Source organism: Pinus tabuliformis, chromosome 2_2 (genome assembly GCF_031772625.1).
Source record: "Pinus tabuliformis cultivar Carrire ecotype Pingquan chromosome 2_2, CPIR1, whole genome shotgun sequence".
Lineage (NCBI taxonomy): Eukaryota > Viridiplantae > Streptophyta > Pinopsida > Pinales > Pinaceae > Pinus > Pinus tabuliformis.
Genome location: NC_142300.1, coordinates 1,066,854,263 through 1,066,870,398, shown reverse-complemented (window position 1 = coordinate 1,066,870,398; position 16,136 = coordinate 1,066,854,263). Strand labels below are relative to the sequence as shown.

The 16,136-nt window shown below is 40.7% G+C and overlaps 1 protein-coding gene and 3 pseudogenes across 1 annotated transcript; all 4 read right to left on the bottom strand.

Moving 5' to 3' along the window:
- Nucleotides 1-3,626: 3,626 nt before the first annotated feature.
- LOC149197075 (ras-related protein Rab7 pseudogene) lies at nt 3,627-4,226 on the bottom strand (annotated as a pseudogene).
- Nucleotides 4,227-4,512: 286 nt separating this feature from the next.
- LOC149197074 (uncharacterized) lies at nt 4,513-5,322 on the bottom strand. The gene is made up of 2 exons (XM_089408546.1): nt 5,173-5,322; nt 4,513-5,079 (listed from the first exon to the last, which is right to left on the bottom strand). The coding sequence occupies exons 1-2, from the start codon at nt 5,320-5,322 to the stop codon at nt 4,513-4,515; spliced, it is 717 nt and encodes a 238-aa protein (XP_089264672.1).
- Nucleotides 5,323-8,573: 3,251 nt separating this feature from the next.
- LOC149197073 (ras-related protein Rab7 pseudogene) lies at nt 8,574-9,508 on the bottom strand (annotated as a pseudogene).
- Nucleotides 9,509-9,848: 340 nt separating this feature from the next.
- Nucleotides 9,849-10,658, bottom strand: LOC149197072 (uncharacterized; annotated as a pseudogene).
- Nucleotides 10,659-16,136: the final 5,478 nt, after the last annotated feature.

Here is a 16,136-nt window from a genome sequence, read left to right as displayed (position 1 = left end):
GGGCACAAGGAGACTGCTATAGCTGAATTATGAAGAGAGAATGAAGGAAAAGGTGGTGAGAATGCTCAGGGAGGAGTACTTATTACCCTTTATGGATATTTCCGGTGATGGGGGGTGAGCTGGCAAAGTATACGTTGGCTATATTCAGACTGTTGGTCCCCACCTGCCTTGTCATCATGGCCTCTCCTCATAATCATCTCTCATGATTGCATCAGAGTTCACACTTCCTCCACTACCTGTCCTTGACATCTTTCTTGAGTTGACTGTGCGCACGTGTGGGTGACATCTCGGATGAGTGGAGTCAACTAGATGAAGGTGGCCAAGTTAACTGGCCACCTTTCCCTCGTTCAACCTCAACCATCTCGTTGCTTCTACATGACTTCTAATTACACAAATGCAAACAGAGGAGCAAGTTAGTTACTTACCAGTGATCCGAATGTATTTGCTATGAAGTACTGTGACTCTCTCTCTACTGCATGCCTTTATTTCTTTTGATGCATGTTGTCTACTTGCTGATGTGTGGCTGTGTCTTGTGCAGATTCTTCTCTGGCTGGATCTGAGCTTTAGGTTTCTTCTCAACCTTCATGTTTGCACTCTCTTGCTGTTGGTGCTAGATTTTAATGGGATCAACTGCTACAGGAGCTCCTGTAGCTGCTTCTCCCCGTGAAACTTCAACTTCTTTCTGTGCTTGTAGCTTTGAGGATGATGCTAGAAGTGTAGATAGAGATGGAGAGGTAGTAGGTAGGCTTTAGGTGAGGTGGATGGCGCTGCTTCCTCTCTTATTTTTTGTTTTTTGTTTTGTTTTGTTTTGTTTTTGTTTTTGTTTTTCTTTTTCTAAAAAACTGTTTTTTTTTTTTTTCTTGGACAAGAAGAATAATGATGCTTGGGGTTGTGATGCAGGCTTGGAAATGATGGCAAGGAGGTTTGAAGATTGTAGGAAGGTTATTCATGAAGCTTCCCTGTCCCTCAAACTGCCTTTTATATCCATTTCTGGCTCTTTGTAATTCTTACAGGAGCCTCTTGTAGAAAACACAAAGCCTCCTGTAGAAAACATAGTTTTTGAAAAAGAAGCACAATGGGGTGAAAGAAATGCCAAAAATGATGGAGAAAAGTGTGGAGAAGATAGGATAGGTGTTGGTGTGGATGTCAAGGTTCCTTTAACACCTTCTTTTACTTCCTGTAGTCCTCCTGCAAACCTGCAATGTAAATGAAAATTCATTTTTCTTTTTCCCTTTTTCTCTTTTTTCTTTTGAAAACAACTAGGGCGCCTCAGGGAGGTTTTCACCCTAATTGCCTGCCCTAGGCGCCTCTATTGCACTAAAAATTGTCACCTTGACATTATGCTATCTATGTGAGTTCATTACTACTCATACTTTCCCCCTCTGCAAGTCTTAAGCCTCAGTTCCTCATATCAAGCCTTGAAAATAAGAGAAAGCCCTCAAAAGTCTCTAAAACTCTGGTTGCGCACTTTCTCTTTGCATTCCCTGTGGTCCCGCACCTAATGGTCATGTATCCTGCGCACTTGACTGCTCTGTCTCTATGTTATGGGTGCAGACCCCTGTAAAAGTTAAAAAGGCGCGAGTACATTCTAAAAACTCACTTTCAGTCATTTCTAGAAACTTCTGGAAGGAATATTGAGGTAGCGAGTTCGCTCTCTTAAGGTTCATGCATCCCATACCTGAAGGAGCTGTTATCACAAAATCGTGTACTAAGGGCTGCTACTTAGCAAGATCTCATGCAACTATTTCAAACCAGGCTTTAGACTAAGGCTTAGCCTCCTTAGTCAGAGAGGGCTCTCTCACAGATTTTTTGATATGAATTAATAACAAGAAAAGATGGCTAACTCTTCAAACAGTACATGAAAATAAGCTGGTTGGAACAACAAAATAACACTTCTTCCATTGGGCTCATGGAGTCAAACACCTCTGCAGTAAACTATTAACTACTCAATCATGGAAGCCAAGGCATATAATGTTTAAACACTCTGAACATTTCTCAAAAAGAACCTCAACTCATAAACATACACAGGAAGTCTGAGCACTAGGTGAATTCAGAGTGATTGCATGTCTATTGAGCTGTAAAACAGAAAGGATAAAGACAAAACCACATATATTCTGAGCATTGAACACAAGATGAATCTTGGGAAGAAAAAGTAATCTTTCTATTACTGTCAAAAGTCTTTTACATAAGCTGATATAAAAACTCTGTTTTTTCATAAATCTCCAACCCCACTTACATTAGAGTTTCTCCTATATATAGGAAAACAAAACTCAAACTACCTTGAGTCTCCTCCTCCTGCATGAGGGGAGCTCGATGATCTATCATTAACTAACCTTATCTATTTTTAAACAAACTTATTAAATACATAAGGTATTGTGCTGCAAATACAAAGAGTCCTAATCACACTAAAACTCTAACTTCATCTCCTCGTATGCCTGATTCCTTTCTTGATTTTTGACAGCTGTCTTTTGTTGGTTAGGCTCAGGATGATTGAGCTACAGATGCAAGGAACGCTGACTTTGGATACCTGAAGGTGCTGATGGATCATTTATCATTAGGATCAAAACACCTATTTTTAAGGTCCCTGTCTCCTACCATCCTCCGAAAATGTAGCAGCATGTTCCCAAATATTTAATAACTCAAAGTATGGAACACTGCTACCAAACACCATGTCTCCAGATGAGCTGTAGGCTGTATTGATGTACAGGTGTCTCTCTTCTAACATTCCCGGTCAAACTGTTTATTCTGCATTGAAAACATCACCTACAGCAGTTTCGTAGCGCGCTACGAAACTGCTGTGTGATTTAAAAAACACAGTCTTCTTTTAAATTCCTCACAAAATTTAATAGTTGCTGTTGCCATCAAGGTTCTATCTTTTTGTTTCATTGCAACCAGTTATCCCTCTAAATTTTTTATTCTGAAACTCATAGCTTCATGGACTGTCTTCAGATAAGCAACTTGACAGAAAGCTACATCTCTTCTCAGAATAAATACTCCTGCCAATCCATCATTATCCTCAGTAAATCTGCATCTGATATCATCTGGCAAAAATGAAATGAAATGATTTAAGTTTCATCAAGAAAAAGATGGCAAATCAATGTCATCACTCCCCTTAAACCGACAGCTTTCAGAACTGAATCACATGCATCTCTGTGTTTGCAGTTGCTGCTTCCAAAATATTATCTTTAACTTCTTTAAATCTTTCTTCTGATAAAAAGACTTCAGCGAGTAATTTTCATGCATAATCCTCAGAAACCCGGTTAAAGTCCTGCTTCTGCTTCAAAGCGATGTGTCCACTAATTTCCCACACAGCGGGATTAACTCGATTGTCTAATATCTCTTGGTCAACTTCTTCCAAAGCCTGTTTTTTCTGCATGGCACTGAGGAAACAAAAAAAAAAAAAACCTTTTTGCCACAATTTGCAATGAGAAAATTATACGATATGTTGTTATCTTGAAGACAGATACAAGCGCTGCCAATGGTGTTGGAGAGATCCTTAACAGTATTACCCCCTTCAAAAACCAGGCTCCTCACAGGATAGTCGAGAAGCTCCAAAATATTGACCCCGCCTTTCTCAGACTTCCATGGTACTCTTTTGAGAGTGCTTTTTTGATGGGAAAGGAATGTTAAGGTAATAAACCTGGAAGTGCCGATGGTTTATAGTTGCGAAAGCTCCCAGCATTGACATCAATTGTGTCCGGAAGATATATTTCCTCTTCGGGTTCTTCAACATTAAAGCCTTCTTTTGCAGAAGTTTCAAAGTAGGGAATGTTGCCTTTAGAAGCACACCATGCCCTGACCTTTTTCTCAGAGACCACTCTGCTGTTTCCACCATCCACGTAAATTTCATTTCCAAGCACAACAAATGGAAAATTCTCCAGATCAGAATGGCTTGCCTGAATTAGAAATTCATCGCGCCAATTATTTAGGTTATCAAATGATTTTAGCACATTAACATCGTAAACCAAGAACTTAGCAATCGGCACCACGGTAGAAGGCAGCACCAAAGCTCTGAAATCCTTCCTGACCAACGGTATCCCATATCTGCAACGTGAACAATCTATCCTCATACTGAATTTCTTATTTACATATTGATTCATCAGCGAGGTTTTACCAACCCTGCTATTGCCAAGGATGACAACCTTTAACAGAGTTCTTCTGCGGGCCGACATGATGAGCTCGAGCTTATGTTGAATGAAGATGGAGTCGAAGAGATCTAAGCTGATTCATCTATTGATCACATCTTGCAAATCTCGAAAACACATGCTCGAGCATCCAGGCGGTCCAATGATACAGCTAGGTGTCAAATCCTTCTCTGTTTGGGCTACGTGTCTCTCTGCTTTCTAAAAACTTTTTCTTGGAGTTTGTCCATTTCACCCACAGCAGCAACAGAAAATATGCGGAGAATGAGCCTTTTATTTTGCTGGATGCGCAAGTGCAAGAATTGCAGCAACACCGCCAACTGCCCGGATGCTATCTCCTTGATTTCGTGGATTTACTTGCCCCATAATTTTACGATTGTGCCAAAATGTTCATAGGCTCTTCCTGGCACCAAACAATCTCCACATTTGAATATCGATTCAACTCCCGTTGGACCAGATCATATGGGAATGGGCATAGTTGCTCAACCCGACAAATAGCGACATCTTTCCTTTGAAGTCTCTGTCTTTCCTCATCCAGCTCGTAATAGATCTTTCCAGAACAAAGTATCAAACGCTTGATGCCCTCTTCTAGGTCAGAGTGATCATTCTGATCCTTAATGAGACATTTAAATCGGGTTCCCTGCTTGTCGAATTCGGGATGACCTTGCATGTCATCAAATTCAGACAGATTTGATTTGCAGTCCTTGTGCCGAAGAAGATTCTTTGGAGACATGACAATCAAAGGTTTACGGAAATCCCGATTTATCTGGCAACAAAGAGCATGAAAATAGTTGGCAGGAGTTGTCACCTTTACAATTTGCCAGTTACACTGCTGAATTTGGGTGTGTAATGTAGGATCCATCTCAGGAACCACAAAAGGATTGTCATCACTCATCTGGAGAAGTCGCTCTAATCTTGCACTAGAATGCTCTGGACCCTGGCCATCATATCCATGAGGAAGCAAAACAACAAGTCCAGATTGGCGAAGCCATTTTGATTCCCCACTGCTTATGAGCTAATCAAAAATGACTTGGGCGCCATTTGCAAAATTACCAATCTGAACTTCCCACAGGACCAATGAATTGGGATTCTCCATTGAATAACCCAATTCAAAACCCAGAACACCAAATTCTGACAAAGAACTGTTGCTCACAGTAAACATCTCCTCAGGTTGAATCATGATAACATGGTAAGTAACTTGAGGTATTTCATTAAATTAATACTGTGAACCAAAAAAAACTTGTAAAAGAATTTGATGCTTAATGCATGCACTACGAACCATCTGAAGGATTTGCCACACCATGAATCTCTGTAAATCTCAATCTCACCAGGACTCCACCGGCATACAAGGTTTAGGTGGATTGTAGCCATTTGAACACACATTAAATATCCCCAATTTCGTAGCACGCTACGAAACCACCGAAACAGGTAGCGCTGCGAAACTGCTAAAAAAGAATTCATGAGCTGCGAAAACACCCTGTCTTTAAGCTAGGCTAAAAAATTTTGGCAACAGAATTTTCAGTGATAACAGTGGCTCCACTTGGGATAGTGTGCCCTTGTGGTACACTAAGAACTCGCAGGTCCAGTGCCTTATCCATTTATGACAAACAGAAATTTGCTTGACAAGCATGACTGTAGGAGAAAGAAAGCTACATCTACTGAAAAATGCTCAGTTAACCTTGAGCTTATTTGCATTTACCTATACCTACCTACCCTAACAATTCAAACTTCCCTCAGCTCAATCAATATGAAATTTCCAATGCAGCCAATCATTTGTCTCATCTGATATTTGATTTCTTTGACTGCATCGGAGTTCAGAGCCAATATGATAGTGTGATGACCGCTGCCACTGAAATTGTCTCTGACTGCATCGGAGTTCAGAGCCAATATGATAGTGTGATGACCGCTGCCACTGAAATTGTCTCTGATCTTTATAGGAAAACTGAAACACTGGAGAGTGAAACTCTTCCATGTAATCAGCTATAGGATCCCAGAATACATGATCAGCTTGATGATGATTCTTGTAACTTTCAGGTTGTGCCAACTGATCTTCAACGACAATGTTCAGTTCCTCAATCGTGAAAGAGAAAGGAACCAACATTCTCTCCTTGTGTTCTACCATAGAAACCTTTTGAAAATAATGATCATGATTATGAAAACTATATGCCTGAATTTGACCTTCTAAACCTTCAATTTCTTTTTCAAGGTCCTCAGCAAATTCATCCAAAAATCTCATCCTATCCTCTGCCTTGCAGTCAAAGGATTTTAGATATGAGGACAAGGACAAAGAAAAAGATTCATTTGTTTCTTCTTTACTATGATCATTATTCCATTGTTTGAAACCTTCAACTGAGGGAGAGTTTGCCACCTCCTCTGACCTATCTATCCATTCCTCCAAAAACATAAGCCAAAAGTCTTGAAATGACTTAATGGATTTGACAGGAAAGCTTTCAACCCACTGTTTGCATTTCCCTTGAAGTGAATCATAGAATAACATAATGCAAACATCCTCATGTTTAACTCTAAGAAGCTGTGCAAATTCACAAAAATCTGATATATGCTTCAAGGTTAAACTCAAATCTTCACCGTTGAATTTTGGACCATTCTTTAGAAAATATGCATCCTTGGGAAAATGATTTGGGAAACCATGAATTCCTGAAAAATCTATGCATGCATACCTTGAACTAAGAATGGTAGCTTCTGGTTCCTTCATAACTCCAGTGGAGTCACCATGAAACTATGAATTTCGAATTCTTCAACAATGGAGTCGCCAAGGTAGATTTGCAGCCTTGAAAACCTTCTGAGCTCCTGCTACCTTCAGAAGTTCAGCTTCATAATTTCGGGAATGAGTAATCTTCAGACTCCCGGCAGACGCACCAAAATGTTATCACAAAATCGTGTACTAAGGGCTGCTACTTAGCAAGATCTCATGCAACTATTTCAAACCAGGCTTTAGACTAAGGCTTAGCCTCCTTAGTCAGAGAGGGCTCTGTCACAGATTTTTTGATATGAATTAATAACAAGAAAAGATGGCTAACTCTTCAAACAGTACATGAAAATAAGCTGGTTGGAACAACAAAATAACACTTCTTCCATTGGGCTCATGGAGTCAAACACCTCTGCAGTAAACTATTAACTACTCAATCATGGAAGCCAAGGCATATAATGTTTAAACACTCAGAACATTTCTAAAAAAGAACCTCAACTCATAAACATACACAGGAAGTCTGAGCACTAGGTGAATTCAGAGTGATTGCATGTCTATTGAGCTGTAAAACAGAAAGGATAAAGACAAAACCACATATATTCTGAGCATTGAACACAAGATGAATCTTGGGAAGAAAAAGTAATCTTTCTATTACTGTCAAAAGTCTTTTACATAAGCTGATATAAAAACTCTGTTTTTTCATAAATCTCCAACCCCACTTACATTAGAGTTTCTCCTATATATAGGAAAACAAAACTCAAACTACCTTGAGTCTCCTCCTCCTGCATGAGGGGAGCTCGATGATCTATCATTAACTAACCTTATCTATTTTTAAACAAACTTATTAAATACATAAGGTATTGTGCTGTAAATACAAAGAGTCCTAATCACACTAAAACTCTAACTTCATCTCCTCGTATGCCTGATTCCTTTCTTGATTTTTGACAGCTGTCTTTTGTTGGTTAGGCTCAGGATGATTGAGCTACAGATGCAAGGAACGCTGACTTTGGATACCTGAAGGTGCTGATGGATCATTTATCATTAGGATCAAAACACCTATTTTTAAGGTCCCTGTCTCCTACCATCCTCCGAAAATGTAGCAGCATGTTCCCAAATCTTTAATAACTCAAAGTACGGAACGCTGCTACCAAACACCATGTCTCCAGATGAGCTGTAGGCTGTATTGATGTACAGGTGTCTCTCTTCTAACATTCCCGGTCAAACTGTTTATTCTGCATTGAAAACATCACCTACAGCAGTTTCGTAGCGCGCTACGAAACTGCTGTGTGATTTAAAAAACACAGTCTTCTTCTAAACTCCTCACAAAATTTAATAGCTGCTGTTGCCATCAAGGTTCTATCTTTTTGTTTCATTACAACCATTTATTCCTCTAATTTTTTTTTATTCTGAAACTCATAGCTTTATGGACTGTCCTCAGATAAGCAACTTGACAGAAAGCTACATCTCTTTTCAGAATAAATACTCCTGCCAATCCATCATCGTCCTCAGTAAATCTGCATCTGATATCATCTGGCAAAAATGGAATGAAATGATTTAAGTTTCATCAAGAAAAAGATGGCAAATCAATGTCATCACTCCCCTCAAACCGACAGCTTTCAGAACTGAATCACATGCATCTCTGTGTTTGCAGTTGCTGCTTCCAAAATATTATCTTTAACTTCTTTAAATCTTTCTTCTGATAAAAAGACTTCAGCGAGTAATTTTCATGCATAATCCTCAGAAACCCGGTTAAAGTCCTGCTTCTGCTTCAAAGCGATGTGTCTACTAATTTCCCACACAGCGGGATTAACTCGATTGTCTAATATCTCTTGGTCAACTTCTTCCAAAGCCTGTTTTTTCTGCATAGCACTGAGGAAACAAAAAAAAAAAACCTTTTTGCCACAATTTGCAATGAGAAAATTATATGATATGTTGTTATCTTGAAGACAGATACAAGCGCTGCCAATGGTGTTGGAGAGATCCTTAACAGTATTACCCCCTTCAAAAACCAGGCTCCTCACGGGATAGTAAAAAAACTCCAAAATATTGACCCCGCCTTTCTCAGACTTCCATGGTACTCTTTTGAGAGTGCTTTTTTGATGGGAAAGGAATGTTAAGGTAATAAACCTGGAAGTACCAATGGTTTATAGTTGCGAAAGCTCCCAACATTGACATCAATTGTGTCCGGAAGATATATTTCCTCTTCGGGTTCTTCAACATTAAAGCCTTCTTTTGCAGAAGTTTCAAAGTAGGGAATGTTGCCTTTAGAAGCACACCATGCCCTGACCTTTTTCTCAGAGACCACTCTGTTGTTTCCACCATCCACGTAAATTTCATTTCCAAGCACAAAAAATGGAAAATTCTCCGGATCAGAATGGCTTGCCTGAATTAGAAATTCATCGCGCCAATTATTTAGGTTATCAAATGATTTTAGCACATTAACATCGTAAACCAAGAACTTAGCAATCGGCACCACGGTAAAAGGCAGCACCAAAGCTCTGAAATCCTTCCTGACCAGCGGTATCCCATATCTGCAACGTGAACAATCTATCCTCATACTGAATTTCTTATTTACATATTGATTCATCAGCGAGGTTTTACCAACCCTGCTATTGCCAAGGATGACAACCTTTAACAGAGTTCTTCTGCGGGCCGACATGATGAGCTCGAGCTTATGTTGAATGAAGATGGAGTCGAAGAGATCTAAGTTGATTCATCTATTGATCACATCTTGCAAATCTCGAAAACACATGCTCGAGCATCCAGGCGGTCCAATGATACAGCTAGGTGTCAAATCCTTCTCTGTTTGGGCTACGTGTCTCTCTGCTTTCTAAAAACTTTTTCTTGGAGTTTGTCCATTTCACCCACAGCAGCAACAGAAAAGATGCGGAGAATGAGCCTTTTATTTTGCTGGATGCGCAAGTGCAAGAATTGCAGCAACACCGCCAACTGCCCGGATGCTATCTCCTTGATTTCGTGGATTTACTTGCCCCAGAATTTTACGATTGTGCCAAAATGTTCATAGGCTCTTCCTGGCACCAAACAATCTCTGCATTTGAATATCGATTCAACTCCCGTTGGACCAGATCATATGGGAATGGGCATAGTTGCTCAACCCGACAAATAGCGACATCTTTCCTTTGAAGTCTCTGTCTTTCCTCATCCAGCTCGTAATAGATCTTTCCAGAACAGAGTATCAAACGCTTGATGCCCTCTTCTAGGTCAGAGTGATCATTCTGATCCTTAATGAGACATTTAAATCGGGTTCCCTGCTTGTCGAATTCGGGATGACCTTGCATGTCATCAAATTCAGACAGATTTGATTTGCAGTCCTTGTGCCGAAGAAGATTCTTTGGAGACATGACAATCAAAGGTTTACGGAAATCCCGATTTATCTGGCGACAAAGAGCATGAAAATAGTTGGCAGGAGTTGTCACCTTTACAATTTGCCAGTTACACTGCTGAATTTGGGTGCGTAATGTAGGATCCATCTCAGGAACCACAAAAGGATTGTCATCACTCATCTGGAGAAGCCGCTCTAATCTTGCACTAGAATGCTCTGGACCCTGGCCATCATATCCATGAGGAAGCAAAACAACAAGTCCAGATTGGCGAAGCCATTTTGATTCCCCACTGCTTATGAGCTGATAAAAAATGACTTGGGCGCCATTTGCAAAATTACCAATCTGAACTTCCCACAAGACCAATGAATTGGGATTCTCCATTGAATAACCCAATTCAAAACCCAGAACACCAAATTCTGACAAAGAACTGTTGCTCACAGTAAACATCTCCTGAGGTTGAATCATGATAACATGGTAAGTAACTTGAGGTATTTCATTAAAATAATACCGTGAACAAAAAAAAACTTGTAAAAGAATTTGATGCTTAATGCATGCACTACGAACCATTTGAAGGATTTGCCACACCATGAATCTCTGTAAATCTCAAACTCACCAGGACTCCACCGGCATACAAGGTTTAGGTGGATTGTAGCCATTTGAACACACATTAAATATCCCCAATTTCGTAGCACGCTACGAAACCACCTAAACAGGTAGCGTTGCGAAACTGCTAAAAAAGAATTCATGAGCTGCGAAAACACCCTGTCTTTAAGCTAGGCTAAAAAAATTTGGCAACAGAATTTTCAGTGATAACAGGAGCTAACCCCTTGATGTGAGAAGCTTATCCCTTGAAGGAGGATTCTATCCCTTCATAGGTGGACCTGTAACCTCCTCCTCTGCACTATAAAAAGAAGCATTGGGCTAGTTACTGGGGAGGTTAGAAGCTGAATATTTTTGAGGTGAAATGCTACTGGAACTTAATCTTCTTTAGTTGAGTTTTTATGAGGAAAGATTACATACCTCTAAGTTCTCATTTGGAAGAGTGCAAGGCTTGTCAAAGTAAAGGAAGTTCCTGTTTCAGACCCTAGGAAGAGCTTGTTCAACATCAAGGCTGAAAAGGTTGTAAGGTTCTTCTACTTCAAAGCTAATACAAATAAATTTGTTTTTCTCAATAAGTTGTTGATTCATGGTTTATTTTATGGATTACTTGATCACCATAATCGACATGATTTATGATATTTGCTATGCAAGTGCTATTTAATGTTTTCTTGTTTGTGATTACAGGTCTTTAAAGTTTAACTCTTTCGAACGACTGGAGGTTAACTCTTTCGAACGATTGAAGGATGACTACTACAAACAAGCATTGGATCTAAGGTAGGATCTTAACACCTTTGTAGTATTTACTTATAAATTGCATATGTCTAGAGAAAGATAAGTTTGTTTGTTAATTTATTGCTAGACTATCTTCTGATACTAGGGAGATTGGCCTTATCCGCAAGATCGATTTATCCGACCAACAGCCTCCAAGGGAGGTTTTCACCCAAGGATCTTATTCTTTTTCTCTTTTTTATATCATTGGGCCGCCTCAGAAGAGGTTTTCAACCCAATGATGGGACTCAAGCGCCTCATGGAGGTTTTCACTTGAGTCCTTATTTTTTAATTTCTCTTTTTCTTTTTCTTCAGTGAGTGGGTGAAGTGGAGGCTAAGACTACTCCACTACCATCACTATCTTATTCAAATCTTCAATGAACTCTTGCTTGGAGAGGGGTTTCTTGTAGACTTTCAACCAATGTCCATTGACAAGCATGGGGATGGATTCATCATCAATGGTTCTGATTAGAACTGAACCATTGTCATTGCATTTCTCCACAGTGTAGGGTCCCAACCATCTTGTCCTCAACTTGCCTTTGAAATATTTGTATCTTGAATCATAGAGTAGTGCCCAATCTCCCTCTTGGAATTGCTTCTCCTTGATATTTTTGTCATGCCATATTTTCCTCTGAAGCTAAACTACCTCTGTATGGAGAAGGGCCTACAATTTGTGTTCATCCAATCCATTGAGCTAAAGTAATCTTTCTTTCTGTGCATGGTTGAGGTCTAGGTCCAGCTGAGCTACCATCATTAGGGTATTGAATTCAAATTCTATTGACAGCAAAGCCTTCTTCCCATAGACCAGCTCATAGGGTGTGAACCCTGTGGTGGTCTTCCATGTTGTGTTGTAGGCCCAAGTGGCCTCAACTAATATGTCTGCCCAGTCTTTTCTGTTGTTGCTCACTACCTTGGTCAGGATCCCTTCCAATGCTCTGTTAGTGACCTCCACCTGCCCATTGGCTTGTGGATGGTAGGGGGTGGAAGTCATGTGCTTGATTCTATGATGTGTAAGCAAGTCTCCAATCAAATTGGAAGTGAACTAACTGCCTTGATCTGTGACCAACTCTCTTGGATACCCGAACTTGTAGAATATGTTTTCTCTAAAAAACTCAACTGCTTTTTCCTCTGTCGCTGCTTTGATTGCTTTTGTCTCTGCTCACTTTGTTAGATAATCGGTGCACACAATGATGTATTATTTCTACTTTGAAGGAGGGCTGATAGGACCCACAAAGTCCATGCCCCACTTCTCAAATGGCTCAAAGGTCACTTGAGGTTGCATGGGCATCTCATCCTTTGGAGTAGGTTTCCCCATCCTGTGACACCGATCACACTGGTTGATATATCTCCTCACATCCTGACGAAGAGTGGGCCAGTAGTAGCTTGCTTGCAATATCTTGAAGGTAGTTCTTTTTGTTGCAAAATGACCTCCACAAGGCCCGTCATGACAAGTCAGGAGGATGTCAAAGACTTCCTCCTCCCTGACACATCTTCTCAAGATCAGATCTGGGCCAAGTTTGAAGAGATTCCCCTAATCTAGGTGAAATGGACGCTTTTCCTTACTATCTTGCTCTTCTCTTTTGAGGAAAGGTGTGGTGGGAACTGTGCTAAAACCAAGTAGTTTGCTATATCAACAAACCATGGAGAGAGTACTGAGATAACAAACAAATGTTCATCTGGCATTTGGTCATCCACCATTCCTTCTTCACCTGCAGGCAAATTTACTCTAGACAAAAAGTCAACAACAACATTTTCTTTACTAGGCTTATCAATAATGGTCAAATCAAACTGCTGCAGTAAAAACAACCATCTAATAATGTGAGCATTTACATCTAGTTTGTTCATTAAATATCTAATTGCAGCATGATCAGTGTGCACAAAGGTTTGATAGCCTGTGATATAATGTCTGAATTTGTTTAAGGAATGCACGACAGTTAGGAGTTCCTTCTCGGTCACTGTATAGTTTAACTCTGCCTTTGACAAGTTTTTGCTTATAAAGTATATGGCATAAAGTAACTTTTCATCAATTTGTCCTAAGGCTGCCCCTATTGCTTTGTTCGAGGCATCTGTGTTAATGTGGAAAGGTAGGGCCCAGTTTGGGCCTCTTAGAATTGGGGCAATCACGAGCTTGCTCTTCAAGGTATCTAGGGCTTCTTGACAGTTTTTTAACCGTATGAACTCAACATCTTTGCAAAAGAGGCCAAACAAAGGAGAGGCTAGCTTGTTGAGATCTTTAATGAATCTCTTGTAATACCCAACTAAGCTTAGGAGACTTCTGACATCTCTCACCTTTTGAGGAGGTGGGACCCTTTGGATGATGGCAATTTTGTTGGGGTCCACCTGCAGTCCTTGCTGAAATATTGCATGACCTAACACAGTCTCTTCAGTCATAAAAAATTCACATTTCTCTGGACTGAGGGATAGGTTCATCTCAATACACTTGTCTAGAATTTTTCCTAGGTTAGATAAAACTTCCTGGAAGTTAGGACCATAAGGAGTAAAATCATCCATGTATATTTCTACTGCATCACGAACCATTTTAGAAAATATATTCAATACCGCTTTTTGGAAAGTGGTTGGAGCATTGCATAAACCAAAAGGAAGGACCCGGTATGCAAAGGTACCCCAAGGACAAGTGAAAGTGGTCTTATCTTGGTCTTCCGGGCTGATTTGAATCTGATTGTACCTGCTAAACCCATCTAGGAAAGAGAAAAACTTTTTCCCTACCAGACCATCTAACACTTGATCTATGAAAGGTAAAGGAAAATGGTCCTTTTTAGTGGCTTTGTTCAATTCCCTATAGTCGAAATAGATTCTCCACTTACCATTTTTCTTTGGCACTAGCACTAAAGGAGAGACCCATTCACTGTCAAAGATGGGATAGATAAATCCTGCATCAAGCAATTTCTACGATTCTTCCTTAACAATATCTTTCAATGCTGGATTCATCCTCCTTTAAGGCTGCCTGACTCGCTTTCAATCCTCCTTGATGTATATATGATGAGTACATACTGAAGGGTGCACTCCCTTCATCTCCTTATAACTCCAGGCGAATGCATCTAGGTGTTTTCTCGGTAGGCTACACAGTTCCTTCTCCTGGGAAGTGGATAGGGATGGATTGATTTTCAAGGTTCTTTCTGGGTCGAACTCTATATTCTTAACACGGAGAGAAGTGGAGTTGGCCGCATAGAGATCAGTTGAGGGATTTTTTTTGGCTTCTCTTACTATGTCCTCTAATGGTGATACACTGGGAGGTGGATTCTGAATCAAATTTTCAATCATATCATCCTTATCTTGCTGTTCCCCCCCATGGCGATTTCTAATGCACAAAGCGGTGTAGAATAAACTTCATCCTCCAACCAGAGAGGTAGATAATGTTCTAGCAAGGGTTGGGCAGGAGGATATAGGATTAATTGCTTGGACATGTGCCCGTTCTTTATGGTCATGTTCCCAGCTCGACAACTGATGTAGGCATCAATGGTAGCCAACCAGGGTCTTCCTAGAATGAGAGGATACCCAGTGAGCTTTGCCTTTGGCTGGAGAACTAAGAAATCAACAGGGTACTCCCAAGAATCAATGGAGACCATCACATCTTCCACAATCCCCTCAGGGGTCACGGTGGAGCGGTCTGCTAGCTGTAGCACGGTCGTGGTCTTCCTCAAGGAGCCCTGGAGGTTAAGTTTGAGCATTGTGTCCTTTGTCATCACATTAATGGCAGCTCCCAGATCAATCAAGGTATGTGGGATCATGGTGCCATTGATGTGGACATCAACTACTGGGCTTCCAGGGTCTAGATATTTCGGATAGATTACCTGCCTTAACATCAGGTCGGATAGTTGCCCTATGACATTGATGGTTGGGGCATCTCTCTGGCACCTTCCTGGATGCCTAAAGCACTTCTATTAGATCAACCTAGTGTAGATAGGCACATCTTTTATGGCTTGGAGAAGTGATATCTTCACACATAAATGTTTCAATTCTCCTAGGAGTTCAGTTTCTTCTGGGGTAGGCTAGACTGTCACAAATAGTCTCTCAGGAAAGGGTGGAATTGCTTTAGGTTCACTTTCCTCTTTATCTTCCTCAACCTCCCTGGGTGGAGGCTGGCTATCTGGGAGAACTTTCCCAGATCGCAAGTTAATTTCCTGAATCTCCACAACATAAGTTGGGCATGATGGTTCCCCACTATACACTTGTTGAGCCTGTCTGTTGTTCGGGTTCGGATTTGGTTGGGCAGGCATTTGGGGTTGCTTTGGTGGAGCAAGAGGTAATGATTGTGGTTGGGCAGGTGGTGGAGGCAAAAGAGCGGGAAGAGAGTTGTATTGGGGCCTCCACCCCTGATGAGGTGCATTCCATTGAGGTTGTGGCTGAGCATAGGATTGAAATGAATGGGTGGTTGGTTGGGCATGATATTGAGATGTGAAGGACCAAGGAGGAGGTGTGGACCAGGAAGGATGAGCAGGGGGGCCCCAAGAAGGTATGGAAGTGACTTGGTTGGGGTTGTAGTATGCCTAAGATGTCCCTTGCATCCCCTGTTGGTATGGTCTAGGTCCATGCAGCCTCCTTTGGTTTATGTAA